General features: G+C 43.2%; 1 protein-coding gene across 2 annotated transcripts in view; it reads left to right on the forward strand.

Annotated features, from left to right (window-relative positions):
* The window catches only part of B4GALT5 (beta-1,4-galactosyltransferase 5), a 66,089-nt gene extending 46,923 nt beyond the window's left edge, over positions 1-19,166 (forward strand). For both annotated transcript variants that reach the window (XM_074317236.1, XM_074317235.1), the window contains exons 2-9: positions 1,431-1,565; positions 10,148-10,261; positions 11,219-11,343; positions 12,299-12,415; positions 13,020-13,207; positions 13,885-14,007; positions 15,338-15,439; positions 16,385-19,166. In XM_074317236.1, the coding sequence (XP_074173337.1) occupies positions 1,431-1,565; positions 10,148-10,261; positions 11,219-11,343; positions 12,299-12,415; positions 13,020-13,207; positions 13,885-14,007; positions 15,338-15,439; positions 16,385-16,532 (1,052 nt within the window). In that variant the 3' untranslated portion in view covers positions 16,533-19,166. The remainder of the gene's footprint in view (positions 1-1,430; positions 1,566-10,147; positions 10,262-11,218; positions 11,344-12,298; positions 12,416-13,019; positions 13,208-13,884; positions 14,008-15,337; positions 15,440-16,384) is intronic.
* The last annotated feature ends 489 nt before the right edge of the window (positions 19,167-19,655 follow it).

Below are 19,655 nucleotides of genomic sequence, written 5' to 3' on the forward strand. Positions count from 1 at the left end.
TTCTTTTGTTTATTATTCTATGGCTCGGGATATACCTTAGAGATGATTTGAAACCTTTTGAAAGATTTTGTGTCCCTATTTAATGTGGGCCACCGGGGGTTTTCAGTATTAAGACTTGGGCCAGTTGGCTTGTCCCCATCTTCACCCCCATCACCAGTACAAGCACCAAACATAATAGTTTGAAATTAAGTAAATTGACTTCTAAGTTTCATCTACTTAGTCGTCGTTTACTGCCCCTTATGTACAGGACATTGTGATAATAATGATGAAATAGTGTCAACAAAGTATGTCTTGTTCAAGAGCCAGGACAGCTAAGGCCGTGCGTATTGTCTGCACGAGGCCCAGGCTCTCCACTGAGGACCTGCCTGGGGCCTGGTTGGAGGTCAGTCAAGTGTTCTAACACCCACCAGAGTTTAGGTTTGTAAATGTACCACCCGTATAAGACAGCCCCCTTTCACAGTGGTGAGGGGGAAGTGGGTACATTAGAATGGCTGTTTTTAAACCTTACAATTTCTTGAACATAGATGGCATAGTATTTGAGATTGCAAATAGAATACAGGAATTATGTTCACTTGTATTTGTGATCTCCTAGTTTCATTATCATAGAGAGACTTCAAGAAAACCCAGTGGAGATCACTCTCCCAAATGACAATGATTGAGCAGTTAATCTGAATTATCACTAGTTAAGAGTATGGTTTTTGTTCTGTTGTTTTTTTGAAGATGTAATTGAGGTATAACATACTAGTTTTAGGTGTACAGCATCGTGATTTGATATTTGTACACATTGCAAAGGCAGTATGTTTTAATTGACGCTTGGACCAAACCTCTGCTTTTTTCCCATTGCTTTTGACTTTGGGACTGAGGTAGGTGAGTAGTGAGTACTGCTGACATTCTTTCATGATTTTCTGTTTCTCTCCAAATACCCCCAGAGAAAAGTAGCTGCAGTCTTAGTCGACCACTTTCAACACCTAGATCTAAGTGTTTCCAGTAGGCAAAGCAGTCAGTGGTTTCCATTCTCTGCGGATAGCCATCAAGTGTTAAGACGGTGAATTAAAGAGAGCAGAGATCTTTTTTAAAATGTTCCATAAAAGTCTTTCTGATTGTCACCGTGCTAGAATACAGATTGGGTATTTGAAGACCTGGTGGAATACAATTCTTTAAAAATATGGTTTCTCTAAAACTGCTAAATATTGACAGAAATTGCCCTAAGTCCTACTAGCTACTCAAAGAATGCTGGTCTCCTGAAAACACTGAACCCAGTATGGAAAATAGAGTTATGGCATTTGTTGGGTTTTAGACCTGAAACGGGTTTAAAAAAAAAAAGAAAGAAAGAAGAGAAACGCAATGTTATGTGTGTGTTTTTTATTTGTTTTTTCTTAACGGTTGCCTTGAAGTCACCTCTTTTCTCTCTTCCCTTCTGTTCTCTGCAGTGAACACCTACCTCTTCATGATGCAAGCTCAAGGCATTCTGATCCGGGACAACATGCGGACAATAGGAGCTCAGGTTTACGAGCAGGTGGTTCGGAGCGCTTATGCCAAGAGGAATAGCAGCCTGAATGACTCAGGTATGTTTTTGGTAAAGAGGTGGTCTGCTTAAAATGTCTGCTCCCAGGAGAGGGAAATTGGGTTCGAATAATTATTTTTGATGGAACAGAGTGCATTGTAAAAGAGGAAGAGTTTGGCTGAATTTCACCTTCCTACTAAAAAAGAAGCGCTTGCAAAACGAATCCTTGTTTGTTTTGCTAATAGTACATTAAGGGTGGTGAGATGATTCCATTTTTTCTCCTAATGCTTTCCAGGGAGGAGGGGGCAAGGAGTATCTTTCAAGATCCCTTTTTTTTTTTTCAGTGTAGTTGCCCGCAGTAGGCAGAATAGATTAAGCATGTATTTAGGATACCAGCAAAACAGGAACACCAAAAGCTGTTTCTGGAAATAATTTCAAAAAAATGTATCCATGCAGCCATCTAGGAAAACAGAACTTTATTGGACTTCCTTACTCTTATTTGATGGCTTCGCATTGTTTTCTGAGTCACACATGGTGGTGATGGTGGTGGTCCCTGTTGCTCTCAAAGCTAATGTGGCCCTGGTTGCCTGCCCCACGGGAAGAGGTGCTCCAGCTCTGTTCTTCCTATTGGGCTCTTGAATTTGATCCACCCAGTAGGACTCTGTTTATGAATGCTTTAATTGATATTTACCAATCATCATCCTGTAATCCAGGAGAGTTTCCACAAATTGAAAAAGTGACTTCTGGAAGAAAAGGTTACTAGTTCACCGGGTTTACCTTCCCCAGTCATGTGTAGTTTTCATCCGGAGGTTTAATTCCAGCTCCATGGCTGAGTCTGGTGATCAGATTCATTCAGCCTTGAAGAAAGCTTTGCAGACTATTCGGGTTGAACATTACAGTGAACACGAGAGTGAACTTTTTCTGCCTCAGTCTCTGGAACTTCTAGCTGTTACCTTACTAAGCGCTAATTATATATAAAGAGGAAAAAAGAACACAAAGGTTAGATGGCTTTCCTAACAGTTTACTGTAAGAACTTCTTCCTAAACACGGCTTTAATATTTTCGTAAAAGACTATTTACATGGGCTGTTCTTTACCTTTGAGAGAAAGCTCTTTTTTATGTCTCTCTTTAACTCTTCCAAAAATTGAACGTAGGAAGTATTTCCAGACGGTTAAATGGGACTGTCGTGAGGCTTGTCCAGTCTAGCCAGGGATGGTTTTCATGTAAAAAATAGATTCTGACACTTCATTTTGCTAAGCATTCATGATTCACCTCTTATCTCTTTAACTAAGGAGTAATGTGCATTCCTATGGCTTCTTACTTGATTTCAGTCAAGCATAGTATTATTAAGTATGTGTATTTAAAAAAATATTCTTTCCTCCAAATCAGTCCGCTCTTCCTCTGTAGTGAGTTCTAAGATAGTCTGCAGCTCAATGTAGAATGTGAAATTGCTTTGCGGACATTGCAGATGAGAATTACTCAGTGGTGCTTGGGATCTCAAGAGAAAGCATCACCTCTCGAAGGGAAGTTAAATCTGTAAAGGAATTGCCCACATCCTGTTATTAGTCTGTCCTGCTGGCCAGTTTAGCAACAACAAAGGACTATAGTTAGCAAACAGAAAAGCTTTGGTGCTTCCTTCTTGTTTGCGAGGAGCGAGTGATTGACTTTTCAGAGCTTTTGAGCCAAACTGCGGTCTCAGGACAAATTGAGCTCTGACCCATACGTAGAAGAGGAATCCCTGTAGTTACGGAAGTCATGGGAGAAAGCTGAGCACATTTTTGTTTCCTGATGCATCGTGTGTGGCATTAGGTTTTGCAAATGATCCCCACACACTTGGTCTCACCTGACTCGAGCATGGCTCAGTCAGTGAGCGGAATTTTATGTTACTCCCATTTTCCAGCTGTAGTACAAAATCATCGGGGGGTGTTGGAGTGCCGTGGGCATGTGCCTTTCCCCAGAGCCTGCCCCAAACCTGCTTTAAGGTGTGTGGTGAAACTGGGAGTCCTTTGACAGCCATTCCAGAGCTCCTGGCCCTGTATCACTCTGGATAAAGGGACTTTTGTGCTGTTGTGACATTTATCCAGTTCACGTGTTCGTGCCTCTCCAAGGTTACATGATGCTAGGACTTCTGTCCGGGCATTTGGCGAGGCAGTCTGTTCTCTCTCAGAAGGTAGAGGGACACATAGCAGGACTGTACCGCTGTCTGGACTTGCAACACAGGATCTCACTAATTCCCTGAGGGGTGTTTGTCTTTGAAAACTCCGCACAGACATGACTTGCACCCTTGGAAGGCATATCCAGGGAGCCATTATTTGACTTTGCATGTGTTTATTCTCAAATTACCATACATCAAAATAATTCTTCCCAGCATCCTTCTGGTAGCAATAATCGTCTGTTTTGTGTTGAATGTGTCTATGTCCCTTATAAAATAGAAGTCTTGCTGTTAAGGGCTGTGTTATACTAGACACTTTACTTGCATTACCGCATGGAATCCTCACAGGAACTCAGTACGGTAACTACTGTGTCCCCCCATTTTAGGGGTGCAGGGGTCAAAGCACACAGGAGTGACAGCAGTGGTGTTGGGATTTGCTGACCTCTGGGTCTCAGCAGTGCCCTCGCGGCCTCTGTCATCTTTGTATCCCCAGTACCTTGTCCACAGCCTGGCACATAGGGGGCACTCAGTAAATGATTTCCGAGCGCGTGAGTTGATTGATTTAACACGAAAACACATTTCAAGTGTTGTAACCTAATTCTGAGATTACCATCTTGGTTGGTTTCTGTGGGTTTTTTTTTGGTTTTGTTTTTTTTTGGTAGGTTTTTTTTAAATGTTACTTTTTTCAGTTCCTTTTTTTACATTTTATTTATTTTGACATTCAGTATTGTATTAATTTCAGGTGTACAGCACAGTGGTTAGACATTTGTATAGTTTAAGAGGTGATCCCCCTGACTAATCTAGTATCCACCTGGCACTCACTATACATAGTTATTGCCTATATTATTATTGACTATATTCTCTATGTTTTACTTTACGTCCCATAGCTTCTGTGTTATTGGCACATCTTTAGCGAGTAAGTATTCAAGAAGAAATATCATATCATTGGAAGTGAAAACGTACCATTTTTATTTATTTCAAAGCAGTTCTTTCTTTGCCTAGCACAGAAGAGGGTACCCTGGGCCCAGAGCTGCTGGGGTAGCCAGATGGCTGGCACCGCTGCCTGGCCATGCCCACCAGGAGCCCTGTGGGCTTGATTTCAGCAGCCTGGACCCAGGTTGCACTGCCCCACCCTGGGAGTCGTGCTGTGGCACACACCCACGTTCAAAGGTCTCCATTAGGCCAAGTGTGGCTAAAAGGCTTAGTGTGACATTTCAGGAGTGCTGGTTTTCTTTATGCTTGAAAGTTAACGTGGTGATTGTCCAGGAAGAATGTTCTTTGAGGGAATCAAGACTGTGAGCCTGGAAATAAGCCTGAAGTAATGACCTGGAGAAGCTTCTTATTGTCCCTGAAAGCCGTTGATATGCGAGTTCGTGAATCCTGCAAAACTTCCTAGGGGGTAAACGCTCAAAAGAATATTGACAGCAGAAGAGAATTCATTCGGTTCATCCACTTAAGCCATTTAGTTTTATAGATGAGATGAGGAGTTGGATGGCCTAGCGTTTCTCATTCTTAAATATAAATTTCCAGGTGCCATTCTGTGTAGCAACTTTTAACTGAAAGGAGATTTTTCACTTCTCTACACACACATGCACACACGTGTACACAAACCTCCCATACTTATGGTCCCAATCTCCTCGTTGACCACATCCCTCAAAAGTCTGTTGCCACAGGCAAATAAAATTAATAAAGCCATTACCAGTGCGCTAGGTAATACATTCAGTGAGACAGATACAGCCTTTTCACCTCGGGTTTTTAGATGCCCAGTCCATGGGCTTCCTTATGTCTGCTGCCCCGCAGGTCGTCCTCCCTCAGCACGCTCACTCTTGATGAACGCTAATTCTTTCCGTTTCACAGATGCTTGTCCCGTGACATCTTTCTAGTATATATACATTTCCACATTTTTTTAAGCAGAGAGGCAAGTGTTTGGTTTTTTTTCTCAAATGGGAGGAAAAAGTGGTGGTTCTTCCTGGATTCTGTTTGTCAGCACTTTCCAAATCCTCCTCAGCTAGGTTTGGTAATGTAAGGGAGAAAGCAGATTTTTGTCTCCATCGCGGATTGGGGTAGCCATGGCAACCAGGACTGCACATTGCAATCCCCTGTAGTGGGGTGGGGGCACTTTAAAAAATACTGGTGCCTGTCTCCTGTCCCCAGAGGTTCTTATTTAATTGGTCTGGGGCATAGCCTGGACATTAGGGTTTTTAAAAGCTTCCTAGATGATTCTAATGTGCAACCAAAGCTGTTGGGCCACTGGTGTGGAGCAAAGTTGAATGAACAGGCCATTGGACTCTGTAGGTAGGAAGGATGTCCTACTTTATCAATGTAAAAACAGCTGCCTTCTTTGCCCTTCGACCTTCCTTGCTGGAAGAATATGTCCTGATTTAAAATAGATTAGATTTAAATGGAAAAGCAAAACCGTGGCGGTAAGACATTCATTAAGCATTTTGTTTGTTTGTTTGTTTGTTTGTTTGTTTGTTTTTTAAGCAGTTCCCTCATTGAACGTATAGATACCTGCTTTAGAAGAGTAGGAAATCGATGTTTGGAGAGGAGCGTCTGCAGTGTGATTCTCCCGTTTTTAGGTAGCTGGAGAGGAGACGTAGGGCCCCACAATAAGCAGGCAGTTTTATTAGATCATGAGCAATTGATTTCCTCTGCCTCTTCCATTACTTCAGAAAGATTCTACTGCTGGTGAGAAAGTAGATGTTATTTAAACCTAAAGAACTTAGAAATGAGGAAATTAGGGTTTTGCAGGGGTTTTTCCCCAACATGTAGGGCAAGATTATTATCCTCTTGACTTCCACTTAGGAGTTGTGTGTTTGAAGGTTTTTTCTTAAAAAAAACAATAAAAAACGACATTATTAATTTAGTAATCAGAAGAATTAGATGAGTGTTTTGTTTTTATCATGTTTTGTTCCATGCTAGTTGCTGCGAGGCTTATTATACCAGTGTTTGAAGTAAGTAGAAAGGAATTTATGTGTGTCTTCAAACCCCCAAAAGTAGGATCATTAAGGTTAGAAAGTGACTTGTTTCCTCTCCTGCATGTTTCTTTTTACTTCTTATTTCCCATTTAGGTTGTAGCTCTAAGGCTTGGTTCTTTCATATAATAATTCATATAAAACAGAATTATTATAATTCTGTTTTTGTTGATTTGCTTATGAAAATGCTTATTATAATACCTCTGGGAATTTCTTTGCCTTCTAGACAAATGTAATTACTGTGCTGCTGTCCCTAGCCAGTCCTCTCTCCACACATGTTCACATCACAAACATAAACAGTTTTTACAAATGAAAATTTTTAAATTTTTTTCCTTAAAGAGGATCATAGTGTGTGTGTGTGTGTGTGTATTGCAGAAGCAAAATCAGACTCTTCCAGAGTTAGTTAGTATTGGTTAGTATTGGAGGTTCTTGACATAGCTTTTTGAAGTATTAATATCTCAGAAAAGGCGCAACTTAGGACAGGTTTCCATGTTGAACTGAGGGCTTTGGGCTAATTTCTGTGTAAATGTAATTTCATCTTTAGGGTTCATGCTGACTTGGTTTATGTCTTTGTATAAAATGTAGGCTTAGTGTTTTTCAGGAAAGTGACAACTAAAAAGGACAGAAAGAGTTCTGTTTCTTTCCTCTCCTGTTAGAGACTGTTCAGTGGTTACCAGAGGGGAGGGGGGAGGGGGTGGTAGAAGAGGGTAAAGGGGTCAAATAGATGGTGATGGAAGGAGAAGTGACTGGGTGGTGAACACACAATGTGAGATATAGATGACATAGTATAGAATTGTGCACTTGAAACCTATGTAATTTTACTAACCATTGTCACCCCAATAAATTTAATTTTTAAGAAAGTGAAAAAATGAAGATCTGAGGGGGTTGGGCATGAGGGGGATAACACAGAAAAAGGTGATCTGAGAAAATGAAAAAATAATAAAAGCAAAGCAAACCAAAAGAGACCATTAAATTCTCTTCGAGTTGCCTCACATTGCGGTTTGTCTTCTGAGTACTTGTAGAGCAGGCGGCCATGTGCCTGTGAAGGGATTCATTGTATTAGCAGTTTGATTCACAGAAACCCTCTCATAGTGCCTTTTAAAAAACATGTAAGTTGAAGATTGTGGGATTGCAAAATGAATCTGCATAGGAAGTTTTAATTCTCATAGAATCAGCATGAATCCAAAAGGATTGGTGAGAGAGATTTTAACACTCTGAAAAAACAGCGCAGTATAATGGAAAGATCTCTAGCCCAGAGTTCAGTCAGATCTTTGTCAAGTACAGGCAAGTCTCCTTGTATAAATTGTGTATATGGTGCTTCAGTTTCCTTATCTGTAAAAAAATAAGAGGTTGGAGGAGCACTCTTCATACAGTCCCCTAAGAAAAACTCTTAAAACACCACTAAGTGACAGTGAAGAGATGTGTGTGTGTGTGTGTGTGTGTGTGCGCGCACGCACACGTAAGAATGAGGATTTTGGGAAACTGGAAAACAGATGGACCTGGTAAAGAACTTAACAGACCCACAAAAACTGCTAGTGTGGCAGCAAGGAAAGCCATCAACCGTTCTAGTTTATACCCCGGAAGCCCCCAGAAGCTCAGGAATTAGCAATATCAGGTACTTTTAGAGACAAGACTAAAAGTGGCAACTAAGATAAAGGTTGGTTGAAAGCTATTTGAAAAGTAGTTGGATACCCACATCCCTTCCCCCGTCTTGGCAAAGCACTGGAGACTTGATAACCTCTAGAGATGGTAAAACAGAGGGTCCCTCAACTTGGGGCCACCTGGCTTGGTTTAGGTGCCCACAGTTCCAGGATGCTTGTAGCCAGAACGGTACCATTTTGGCAGATTAGAATAGGCTTCTCTGGGGAATCTGACCGGACCAAGAGGAACGATCCAAAGATATCCACAGTGGAAGTTTCCAAACCAAATTTCTGGCCATAACACCCTATGATGAAGCACCACAGTCCAAACCGTTCCAGTGAGCTGGTTAGTGCCCCACTCTTAAATATTAGCAGATGACCAAGGATCACTGCAAATACTCAAACAAGTAGCAACAATTTGGGAGAAACAGACTATGCTGGGAGAATATTAAAACAGCAATAATATGTCTTCTCAAGGTAAGAGAAAAAGGACAGCAAACGTGAAACAAGAATATGTTATAAGAAGTGAATATTCAGAAAATAAAAGGACTTTTTGAAATTAAAAATACAGTAGAAGAAATGATAAAAGAAGCACTGGGTAAAATTGAGGAAATCGGTAGGGCAGAAAAATGGCAAGAGGATGGAAAGTCGGATAGAAAAGATGAGAAAATTAGAGGACTGGGAGGTCCAACATCTAAGTCATGTTTTCTGTTCTCCAGCAAGTGAGCACAGAATACATAGGGGAGTAAGTCGTCACAGTAATACCTCAGCCCTGCCACCTCATTCTAGAACAGAGAGACATGGATTCCTAGACTTTAAAGGCCCACCAAATGGTCAACACAGTGGGTGAACATAGATGCCTAACAAGGCACACCAATATGGAATTTCCTGAACAAAGAGAAAGTTCTTTACATTTCCAGAGAGAAATTACTGGTCACCTTTGAAGGATGTGCTCCATCAGCAAGAAAAAGGGAGGCATTAAACTTCGGAAAAATGAAGTTCAATACTGTACAGGGATGGAAGGAACCTCTGGGACACTGAGGAGGGGAGATCGGGGGATAGCATCTGCACATCAGGCACAAAGGAGGGCCAGTCCAAACTGGAGTGGGTCAGAAGGCACTGGCCCGTCTTTGGGAGGATGGAGTTGAGAGAATCCCTGATGCGTGTGAAGTCTGAAGTGGAAATGCAGTGGGAGAGGGCATGGTGTTGAGGGAGTCATTATTCCTTATAAAAGTTGGCAAACAGAAAATCAAGAGTCACTCCAGGAAAAAAAAAAAATTATGCAGGAGACAAAAAGTAATCATTACTTTCCATCTTTCTCAGCTATGAGTAGTATCTATAGAATCATCATAATATAAATCCTAAAGACTTCCTAACCATAATGATCACATATGACTGTTGGGAGACTGGAGGGTGGAAAACGTATGTGTGTGGAGGGGCAGGGGAGGAAGGGGAGGGAAATCCTCCCCCCCCCCCCCCCCCCCCCCCCCCGTCGTGGGAAGTCGGTAGGTAAGACTGAACATGGAAGCATCAAGATTAACTGTGTAGGCAAACAGAGGTAAAGACTGAAGTCATTGGCTAAAAGAAGTGAGAACTTCCTTTAGAGAATAAGGTTTTTATAATTACACTGTAGAGCTATTTAACTGTAATCCGAGTGCACATAAAGCTGTAACACCAATAATAGAAGCGCTGGTTAACAGTCTCATCTGGTTAACGTTTTTATTGATGGGTTCAGACTTTTGGCTGCAGTGAAGAGCTCCCCGAGTCTCGCTTCACCAAAGGTGATATCCAAGGAAAACCTTCTTTGCTAGGCATCTAAGAATTGCAGAATTGATCGCATGGACCAGTCTGAGTTGCCTTTTTTCTCACCTCTCCAGATTATCCTCTTGACTTGAACCACAGCGAAACGTTTCTACAAACCACAACTTTTCTTCCTGAAGACTTCACCTACTTTGCAAACCACACCTGTCCCGAAAGGCTCCCTTCCATGAGTGAGTAGAGCTCTCACTTATAGTCCTCTGCTCTTAAAACTGATATGTCTTTTTATTGGATTCCAATACAAGGGAGAGGATCCTTGCTCTCTCAATATTTCTACCTATAGAAAGATGCATCCCTGCCATTGGAAAGAGGGATTATGAAAGTTCCTGGTGTGCTGACTCTCCTTCAGCCCCTCTGCAAGGTTGCCTGTATTCTTGGTGCCATTTTCTACGTTGTTCACTCTTTCCTTTGTACATGCACCCTCCTTTGAAACCAGGGGTCGGTCTCTTAGGATGTCCCACAGAAAGCATAGGCAACCAGCTTTGTCTTTTAGTATAAATCTTAAACACTGCTTATAACCTGTTTGATATGAGTGAAGTTATTTTCTAAACAAAGTACTAGTTAAAACAATTTTCGGATCTTTTCTTTCTCTCTTTTCTGTTCTTCTTTCCTTCTTTCTTGGACTCCCATGTGTAATCTAAAGCAATGACAACAAAGTATTATGCTTTTTCTGTGTTTTAGACAGTTCCGCTGCTTAACTGAAGTCAGAGATGATGAGTGTTCTAGTTTGGACATGACCAGTCAGGGTCCCTGATAAATTAATTGGGACTATTTAGTGTGTCTGTACTTGTCTCAGGAGCATGCAGAGATGGCTCTAAGCTCAGCCACTTGTCTGCTTCCTCTTTGAGAAGTTCAGCTGCTGTTTTACTTGGTCTTAATTTCTTTCCGCATCCTTGGCAGAAGCAGAACTCTAAAGTCTTAATTTCTTGACTTGCTGCTTTACCCAATAGTAGTGATGAACTGCAATGCAGGGAGTTACAAAACAGAGGAAAGGACTTCCATCCCTGTTCAAAACACAATAAGCTGAAAAGGGGTTGAACTTCTCCAGAGAGTAAACCCTGGACGAAGGGAAAAGAATCTATCATTTTCTGACCTCTCAATTCTTTTTCTCCCCCCCCCCCCCTATTCAGAGGGCCCAATAGACATAAACATGAGTGAAATCGGAATGGATGCCATTCATGAACTCTTCTCCAAAGACCCAACCATCAAGCTCGGAGGTCACTGGACGCCTTCCGATTGCGTGCCGCGGTGGAAGGTAGGCTGTACAGTCAGACCAGAAGTGCTGCCTGGGGAGGCCCACTGAGACGGCCATCGTCCCGAATCAGCACGAGATTCACTGACTATGACATTTCCTAATTTGTGCCCTGCTACCCAGTGAAAACTATTTGCAATTGATGGAAATATTTTGGAGGAACAGGTTTCCCTAAGGACTCCTCTGTAGCCACAGACGTTTGCCTCGTTCCGATGACTGAGCAAGGCTCTTTTGTCTTCCTTCAGGAAGCCACCTTCACAAATTCAGGGCTTCATGCCTTATTCGCCATTATTACCCTGAGGTTAGCAGAATAAAAAGTGCAGTTAGTTAGCCTGACACTGAGAATTGTTTAGTGTTTTCCTGCACGGCTGTAGTCAGGAGGCATCAGTAGTGGGGATCAAGCTTATGACACTGGCTTACACCCATTCTTCCTAAACAAGTATTTATTGAAGTGCTTGCTCAGTGCCAGCCCTGTGAGTGGCCGTGGGACAGCAAAGAGCAGAGCAGACCTGGAACAGGTCGGTGTTCCCAGCCCACTGTCGGAATGTAAAATTAATTTAGTGACCGTCATTAAATAAATACATCTGTGTCAAGTGCACTGCACGTTGTGAGGGAAGTACCGTGTTGTGAAGCGAACTTTTATTTGTATGATTGTACATCGGTAGATATATCTATGTACTGGGTCACTGCGGAGAACGTATGTCTTCCTCTGGGCTGCGCTCCAGCATGAATTCCTTCAGCTGTCCCACACGCGGGGTGGTGCGCGTAAGAACCAGGTCCGCTTACTTGCAAGGGTCGACTTGCCCACGTGGGTCTTTCTTTAGAGGAAGTGGAGGACGAGGTCGCCTGCTAGCATGACTCCCTGAGAGCTGGTCCCCGATTCGGCAGGAGTGTCCTACTACAGAGTGGAAGTTGAGGGGACTAATGGGGTGGCCTCCTTTGCTGTGACCCCCTGCAGGTGGCGATCCTGGTCCCCTTCCGGAACCGCCATGAGCATCTCCCCGTCCTGCTCAGACACCTGATTCCCATGCTTCAGCGCCAGCGCCTGCGGTTTGCATTTTATGTGGTCGAGCAAGTGAGTGGACTTTTCTCTCCTGTCCCGTCTCTCCTGAGACAGCAGTTTTGAGGGCTTCCAGTGAAGCCATCTTCGGTGTGAAGAGCCAATGGCACTGACATCTCATGATCGAGTCACCCTGAGGCGGGAGGGGAACGGAGAGCAGTTCTGCCCTCCTCTTTGAAATGTCAGTTGCTCAGTGCCCGCAGATTGGAGTCCAGGATGGAACTTTGTTTGCCTTTGAACAAAGGCTGCTTGTGCGGTGGCTTTGCAGGAGCTGCTTTGGGTGGTGTCTTCAGGGCCCAGACCCAGGAAGTCCCCTTTAAGATAAGGAGCTGCGAGTAGAAACAGCAGTGTTGTTCTTCCCTTTATGGGGCTGCTTAGTCTTCTAAATGCTGTTTTATGGCCGGACGTCTGCCTTTACGACAGCCTTGGGAGAGAGGAGCTCGGGTGTATCATTATCACCTTTCCTATCAGGTGAGTCAGGGATGATGGCACCAGACCTGCCTCACCGGCCCAGTGATCTCTGCCAGGTGCTTTCCGTAAGCTCTCCTTCAGGCAGGGCTGAGGCAGCGGTGATGTTGCTTCAAGAGTCCTTTTAAAAATAAAGTTCTGCTTCTTGTAGGTTGGCACCCAACCCTTCAATCGAGCCATGCTTTTCAATGTCGGTTTTCAAGAAGCAATGAAGGACTTGGATTGGGACTGTCTTATTTTTCACGATGTGGATCATATACCAGAAAGTGATCGTAACTATTACGGCTGTGGACAGATGCCAAGGCACTTTGCAACCAAATTGGATAAGTATATGTATCTGTGAGTATCATTTCCTTTTAATTAAAGGAGTTTAAAAGGATGGTGAGAGATGCAAAGATGGCGAATCCAGTTAGCTCCAAGCCCGCAGGTCCGTCAGCTGATGAATGTAAGCGAAGTGTAGTGTAGCCCCCACCGTGGAACATTGGTAGGCAGTCTAAAGGAATGACGTAATGACATGTGTGACGACATGGAGGAACCTCGAAAACATTACGCTAAGTGAAAGAAACAAGTTACGAAATACCACGTATTATATGGTTCCGTTTCTGTGAAATGTCCAGAATAGGCAAATCTACAGAGAAAGGGGAGTAGTGATTGCACAGGGGAGTGGGGGGAATGGGGCGTGACTGACTGCTAGTGAGGACGAGGCTTCTTCTTTGGGGAAATGAAATGTATTAACATTGATTGTGGTCCTGGCTGTACAACTCTGTGAATATGCTAAAAATCATTGAATTATGCACTTAAAATGGGTGAAGAATTATATGGTATGTTGATTATGTCTCAACAAAGCTGTCATTAAAAATTCAGTTAGCTACTCGGGTTGATGCATCTCAGCGCGAGGAAACAATTCCAGGTGGCGCGGGCAGTAGTAGCACAGAGAATGTTGTTTTCCTTAAGACAGTCATGGAAGAAGTCCGCCTTTAGGGCACCGATGACTGATTCCGTGCATCTCCTTTCAGGCTTCCTTATACCGAGTTTTTTGGCGGCGTGAGCGGCTTAACAGTGGAACAGTTTCGCAAAATCAATGGCTTTCCTAATGCTTTCTGGGGTTGGGGCGGAGAAGACGACGACCTGTGGAACAGGTACTGCCCTTCTTCTTGTGTCTCCTAGAAACGCTTGAACATCCTTTGTTGACGTGTGCCAATATTTCTTTAGATTAAATTACTCGTTGTGGAACTGCAGAGTCGAGAAGTGAATGCACTTTAAATTTTGATAGTTATTGCCACATTTTCCTCCAAAAGTGATTGCAAAAAGATTCCGACCAGCGGTACATTCACCTGCCCATTTGCTTATACCACTGCCAGCGTCACATAGAAACAGCCTTTAAAATTGTGGCCACATTTTTGCCCGTCAGTAGCCACATGTGGCTCTTGGCTGCTACATCGGACAAAGCAGCTGCAGACAATTCTTTCTCAATTTGATAGGTAAAAATGGCATCTCATCCTTTCCATTTGGGTTTCTTAGGAACCCAGGGAGGATGAAGAGCTCTTCCACACATTCACTTGGTTTGACTGGTCCTTGAATGCATTTGAGCCCTCCTGGGACATCGGTCACAGCTTTTCAACTCGCCCTCTCTCCAGCTCAGCGTTCGGGGCAGAGGGGTGGTGACGCAGAAACTGTGGCTGGCTTCCCCCAGCACCCTGCACCATGCCAGGCACACAGTAGGGGTTCTATGTATATTTATCAAATAAGGATGTAATTTGGAGTCAGGAGGATATTGAAACAATATGAAAACAACCCTCAATTTCACATAGAAACGTTCAAAGTCTCCATGTATTAATGATTTCTCAGAACTCCATCAAGTTGCCAGTAAGCCCACCTTGGGAAATCGTAATCTTTATCATATTAGGAACAATATCCTGAACACCTCCTCTAAATTCTGCTTCCCTCATAGTGACTTCATAAATTGTGAAGTTTTACAGCTAAGATGGGAGGATGTTAATAAGTTCATCTCCGTGGTGATTGGTTTAATGGGCAGAGACATAAGTTCTACCTAAGCAGCTCTGGCTTTGCTGACTTGCTTTGTGTTGGGTTGTGGAAGGAAAAGGTGCTGTCCACCCGTGAGAAAAGTCTCTGTAATGAGACCCAAACAAGCCAGCGGAGAGCGAGAGCGTGTGTACTCGCCTGCCCGGGGCACTCGCTGTTGGACCTCTCACCGAGAACCCACGTCAAACCTTACTCTCGAGAATTTGGAATTTCTTGTTGAATCTTGAATTTCCTTTTTCAAAACTTCTTTGTATTGTAGACTTCTTTTCTAAAACCATGAGCTTACCCAGCGGTTATAGCCAATTTGAATATTTAGGGGCAGAAGTTTGGTTGTTCACCTTAGGGTTTCTTAGCCTCAGCATAGGTTTGCTCACGTGTAGGACTTGATCGTTTTACTCAAAAGCCCATTTCCTTTGTCTGGGACAGAGTACAGAATGCAGGCTATTCTGTAAGCCGGCCGGAAGGTGACACTGGGAAGTATAAATCCATTCCTCACCACCATCGAGGAGAAGTCCAGTTTCTTGGAAGGTGGGTGCAATTTATTTATTCTCACTCTTACAGATATCCTCTATACTTTGCCTTTCCAGATGTCCCAGAATGTACTACACCCCTTGTCTCACTCCCCAACCCCTCTCCCAAGGTCCTGTTCCGACAGCTGTTCTGTCGTTTCCATATGTATTTTAATTGTGAGGCAGACATTTGAGGGTGAAATCAGAATATTGGTGAAAAATTTGATTGTAAACTCTTTCAAGGAAATCACTCATTCTACGTCTTAAGCTGTGTAGTCTCCTCTGTAGCCTTCACGGAGTTGGAGAGGAGTCCACTCGGTTAAAGGTCTCTGACTTCCACTGATGTGACAAAACAGAGTTGGCACCCTTTCTGCAAGCCTCGGTTCTGGAAGGGTGTCCCCCCTGAGCTTCTGTTTGTGTGGTTGCAGTTAATGTAATACCCTGTTTGCTTTCAGTAAGGAAATCCCAGGTTGGACTAATTGGGGTGGGTGGACAGAGTGACATCTCTGCACTTTCGAGAGTGGCTCCCTTGGTCTTTTGTTAACTGGGGGAGGACTGTTCTCCAGAGGGCCAGTTCTGATTGCACGAACTCCGTCTTCATGGGAGTAAGAGGACACTGAGTGCAGACTCTGAACTTTCCCATCTGATGTATTTTTAGTATCTTGCACTTCTCCACTCTGTGACCTTGGGCAAGTCGTTTAACATCATGAGCCTTGGTTTTCTCATTTGCTTAAGGGGCAGATGCATTAAATGAAATAATGTAATAAGTAAAGTGCCTGGCATGAAATAGGAGGCTTTTCTAATAATAACAACATTTAGCATGGAGTAACTGAAGGGCCAGCCACGCGCCCCGTGGCGAAAAGTACTGCCTTGGGTTGTGTCCTGGGGTCTGCCCTGCTCCATCCTCTGTCGTGAGGAAGGTTGTCCCCTTGCTCAGAGCCACGCCTATTCTCTGCGTCAACAGGTATGCTCTGCTGAGGAAGTCCAAAGAACGGCAAGGGCTGGATGGCCTCAACAACTTGAACTACTTTGCAAACATCACATACGACGCCTTGTATAAAAACATTACTGTCAACTTGACACCCGAGCTGGCTCAGGTGACCGAGTACTGAAATGAGAGAATATATGTTTGCTTTACCCACCTCCTCCAAGAAAGCACCCTGATGAGATGTCCTGGGGCTCCACACCAGAAGGGGATTAGAAATACAGTGTCTAATGAAGACTCACAGGGTTCAAGGGAAGAAATGTGAACAGAGAACACGCACAAAACACCTGTTGGACCCGCTGGGCTTGAGGGAGTCAGCTCGGGAACTTCTCTGATCAGGACTAGCTTTCTCTTCTCACAAGACAGACGTCTGTCCTGCTGCTCTCCTCCCCGTCTCCTACCCTGACGTCCCATCTTAGCCACAATCTCCACAACGAGAACTGTGATCCGCCATGGTCCCGCCCCGTAGTCTGTTTCTACGAATGGCCTTTGGAGCTTCTTGGCCTTCGGAGCAAAGAGGCAAACCCACCACAAGGCAGCTGAGTTGTAGGAAGAGCAAACGAAAGGCCTCAGACCATTCTTCATCTCTGGTGTTCTTCGCTTTCTTTTCTTTTTCTTTTTTTTTTTAATTACCTGCTTTGGGAGGGGATTGAGGGTGGAGGGGAGGGATTGGGGAAGAAAAATAGACATGTAGCAATCACTTCTTGAAGAAGTATAATTGTAAATAAGCCATGTAAAATGCCTTTTTAAAAATTTAATTTTATAGCTGGCTTCAATTCAAACTGAGGATTTATATATTAGGTCACTTATTTGGTTGGCAAATGTAGGAACTCTGTTAAAATGCAGTGGAAGAATATATCTCCCAAATTGCTGTCACTTTGGAAGGGAATGGATTTAGGGCATGTCACAAAAGAACAAGAGTCCAGCGGTGGTCACTGGTAGCTTACGTCTTCTGCCCCCGCCCACCGCCGTCTTCCTAACTCCTGTTCTTGACTTTTGCTCAGAATTTTCTGTCCCCTGTTGGGAGGACGAGCTCTTCCAAATCTTTTGCTGAATGAGAGCTGTTGTTTTACAGCAGGCTGCTCTTCCTGCTCAAAGGGGAGGGCTCTCCGGGTCATGCCCCTGGGTCCCTGGACTTTTTGTCCTTTCATCATCATAAGGAGAGAGGATGGGTGGTGTCTTCTTTCCTTCTGTTTTTTTTTTTCTCTTTCTCTCTCTGTCCCTCCCTCCCTCCCTAATTTAAAAAAAATTTTTTTTTTTTGCTCTTGTGGAACGTGGTCACAATTTCTGAAATCTGTGCCTGAATTACCAACTCGCTTCAGTGATGCCTCTGAATATTTTTCCCCATTTGGTTTCTGGACAGGTTCTTTGTAAACATTATTACCTAGCACATAGAAGTAATGGGCAAGTGGAGGATGAAGTCCTCAGCCAGGAAGGGGGACACTTGTGTGCAGTGGGTCATTGTGATCCAGGGGAGATTAAATCAGAGCTTTGAAATTAGACTGACCGAGCTCCAAGGTGCAAGAGCCCAAGTGTTCTGTTCACACCCCATGTGCTTTTTGCAGTCAGATTCCAAATTGCACTTGAATTTGTGCCTCTGTTTTTCCCTGAGCCAAATCCCTCAATTCATATTCCCTGTTGGCTTCTACAGGATTCTGAAAAATGCCAGTTTTCTTCCTTCCTTTTCCATAAAACATATTTATATATCGTGATTGGGAGTACTTTCCGAAAAGTACTTCATATTTTTTTTAATTGCCTTGTTTGCCTTCAAGTTCCTTAATTTTCATGGTTTACATGGATGTGTGTATACATGTGTGGGTTGAGGTTTTTTTCCGTTGCATGTGTTGGTTCCATGGACATATGATCCCCACAGACTGTGGGAGTGATTGGCCAGGCCTTGTTTTTTTTGTTCATGTTTTTGTTCTTTTGAAGACTAGAGTGGTATTTAGAAAATACATGCATTACAAAGTTCTTATCGGCTCATATGAAAGAGCAGGCTTCTGCCCTTGAAAATGCTGGTAAGTTGTATCATATGTTTTAAAGGAATTTGAGAATTTCACGCTTTAAAAGACCTTCATGAGGGAGCATTACATACAGACAGACGTTCATTTGGTTTTCCTTTGATGTGTGGTACATACAGCAATAAAGATTTCTTTCTCCCTGTCTCCCCCTGCACCCCTCGATCTCTGTGCTGGCCTTGGCATGTCTCACCCGTCTCTTTCTCCTCCCCTCTTTCGTCACTGAAAGCTGTGCGCTGCTTTCAATGTGACAGAACTATGATGTCAGTTGGAAGAATTTGCCAGGACCGACTGACTGATACTTGGCAGTGTTGTAAAATGACCTTGTCTGAAGCCGTTTTGTTAACGTATTCACCACGAAGAACCAAATGTTGGCAAAAGGCTAACACCTGATATAAAAAAGAAAATGCTGATCTGAGGCAAGGGAAAGGTCTCTTTTCACTGATTGTAGTAGGGTCACTTAAATTATCTTGCAATCATGTGTGAGTTTGTTTTATTAGTGTGAAATCTCTTACTGTGCACTGTTAGTCATTTATCCAAGTTGACAAGTGTGTGGGGAACTGAAATGTTAAAAACATACAGCCAGGCCCTGTGCTGTTAATGGTGTGAAATTCTCATGTTAAAAAAAAAAAAAAAGGACAATAAGAACCAAATGTGACCTTGAGCATATTTTGGCAGCTGAAACTCTTTAAGGCTACTGATGGGTGACCCCTTAAATCATTCTTATCTTTGATTACTGAGTACTGGGAAAGGTTTCTCCTTTCACACTGTTTTTTTGGGGGGAGGGCAGGGCGGGGGGGAATTATTTGCAAAAACATTCATTTTGACATGACAGGGACTCTTGTTTGAGCCCCTCTACCACAGGCGTTAATGCTGAGCAACAGGCACATGGCATCGATTGTATCCACTCACCATTGACGATGACATTGAACATAGCTAGCTTATTTCCATCACTACGTTTTGGTTTTTTTTTAGCTTGTTCTTATGTTTTAAGAGGTGCCATGGGTACATTTTGCACTGAAATCTAACAATGTTTTAAAAAACACTTTTCACAAAAGTAGTCCTTTGTCATTACATTATTTACTCATGTGTTTGTACATTTTTGTATGTTAATTTATGAATGATTTTTTCAGTAAAAAATACATATTCAAGAACCAAACCGTGATGGTCGTCTCTGTTTGTCTAGAACCACTTGACTTCTTCAGGCCTTTTCTTTCCATTCTCATGGGAGT

This window comes from Rhinolophus sinicus, linkage group LG13 (assembly GCF_036562045.2).
Source record: "Rhinolophus sinicus isolate RSC01 linkage group LG13, ASM3656204v1, whole genome shotgun sequence".
Classification (NCBI taxonomy): Eukaryota; Metazoa; Chordata; class Mammalia; order Chiroptera; family Rhinolophidae; genus Rhinolophus; species Rhinolophus sinicus.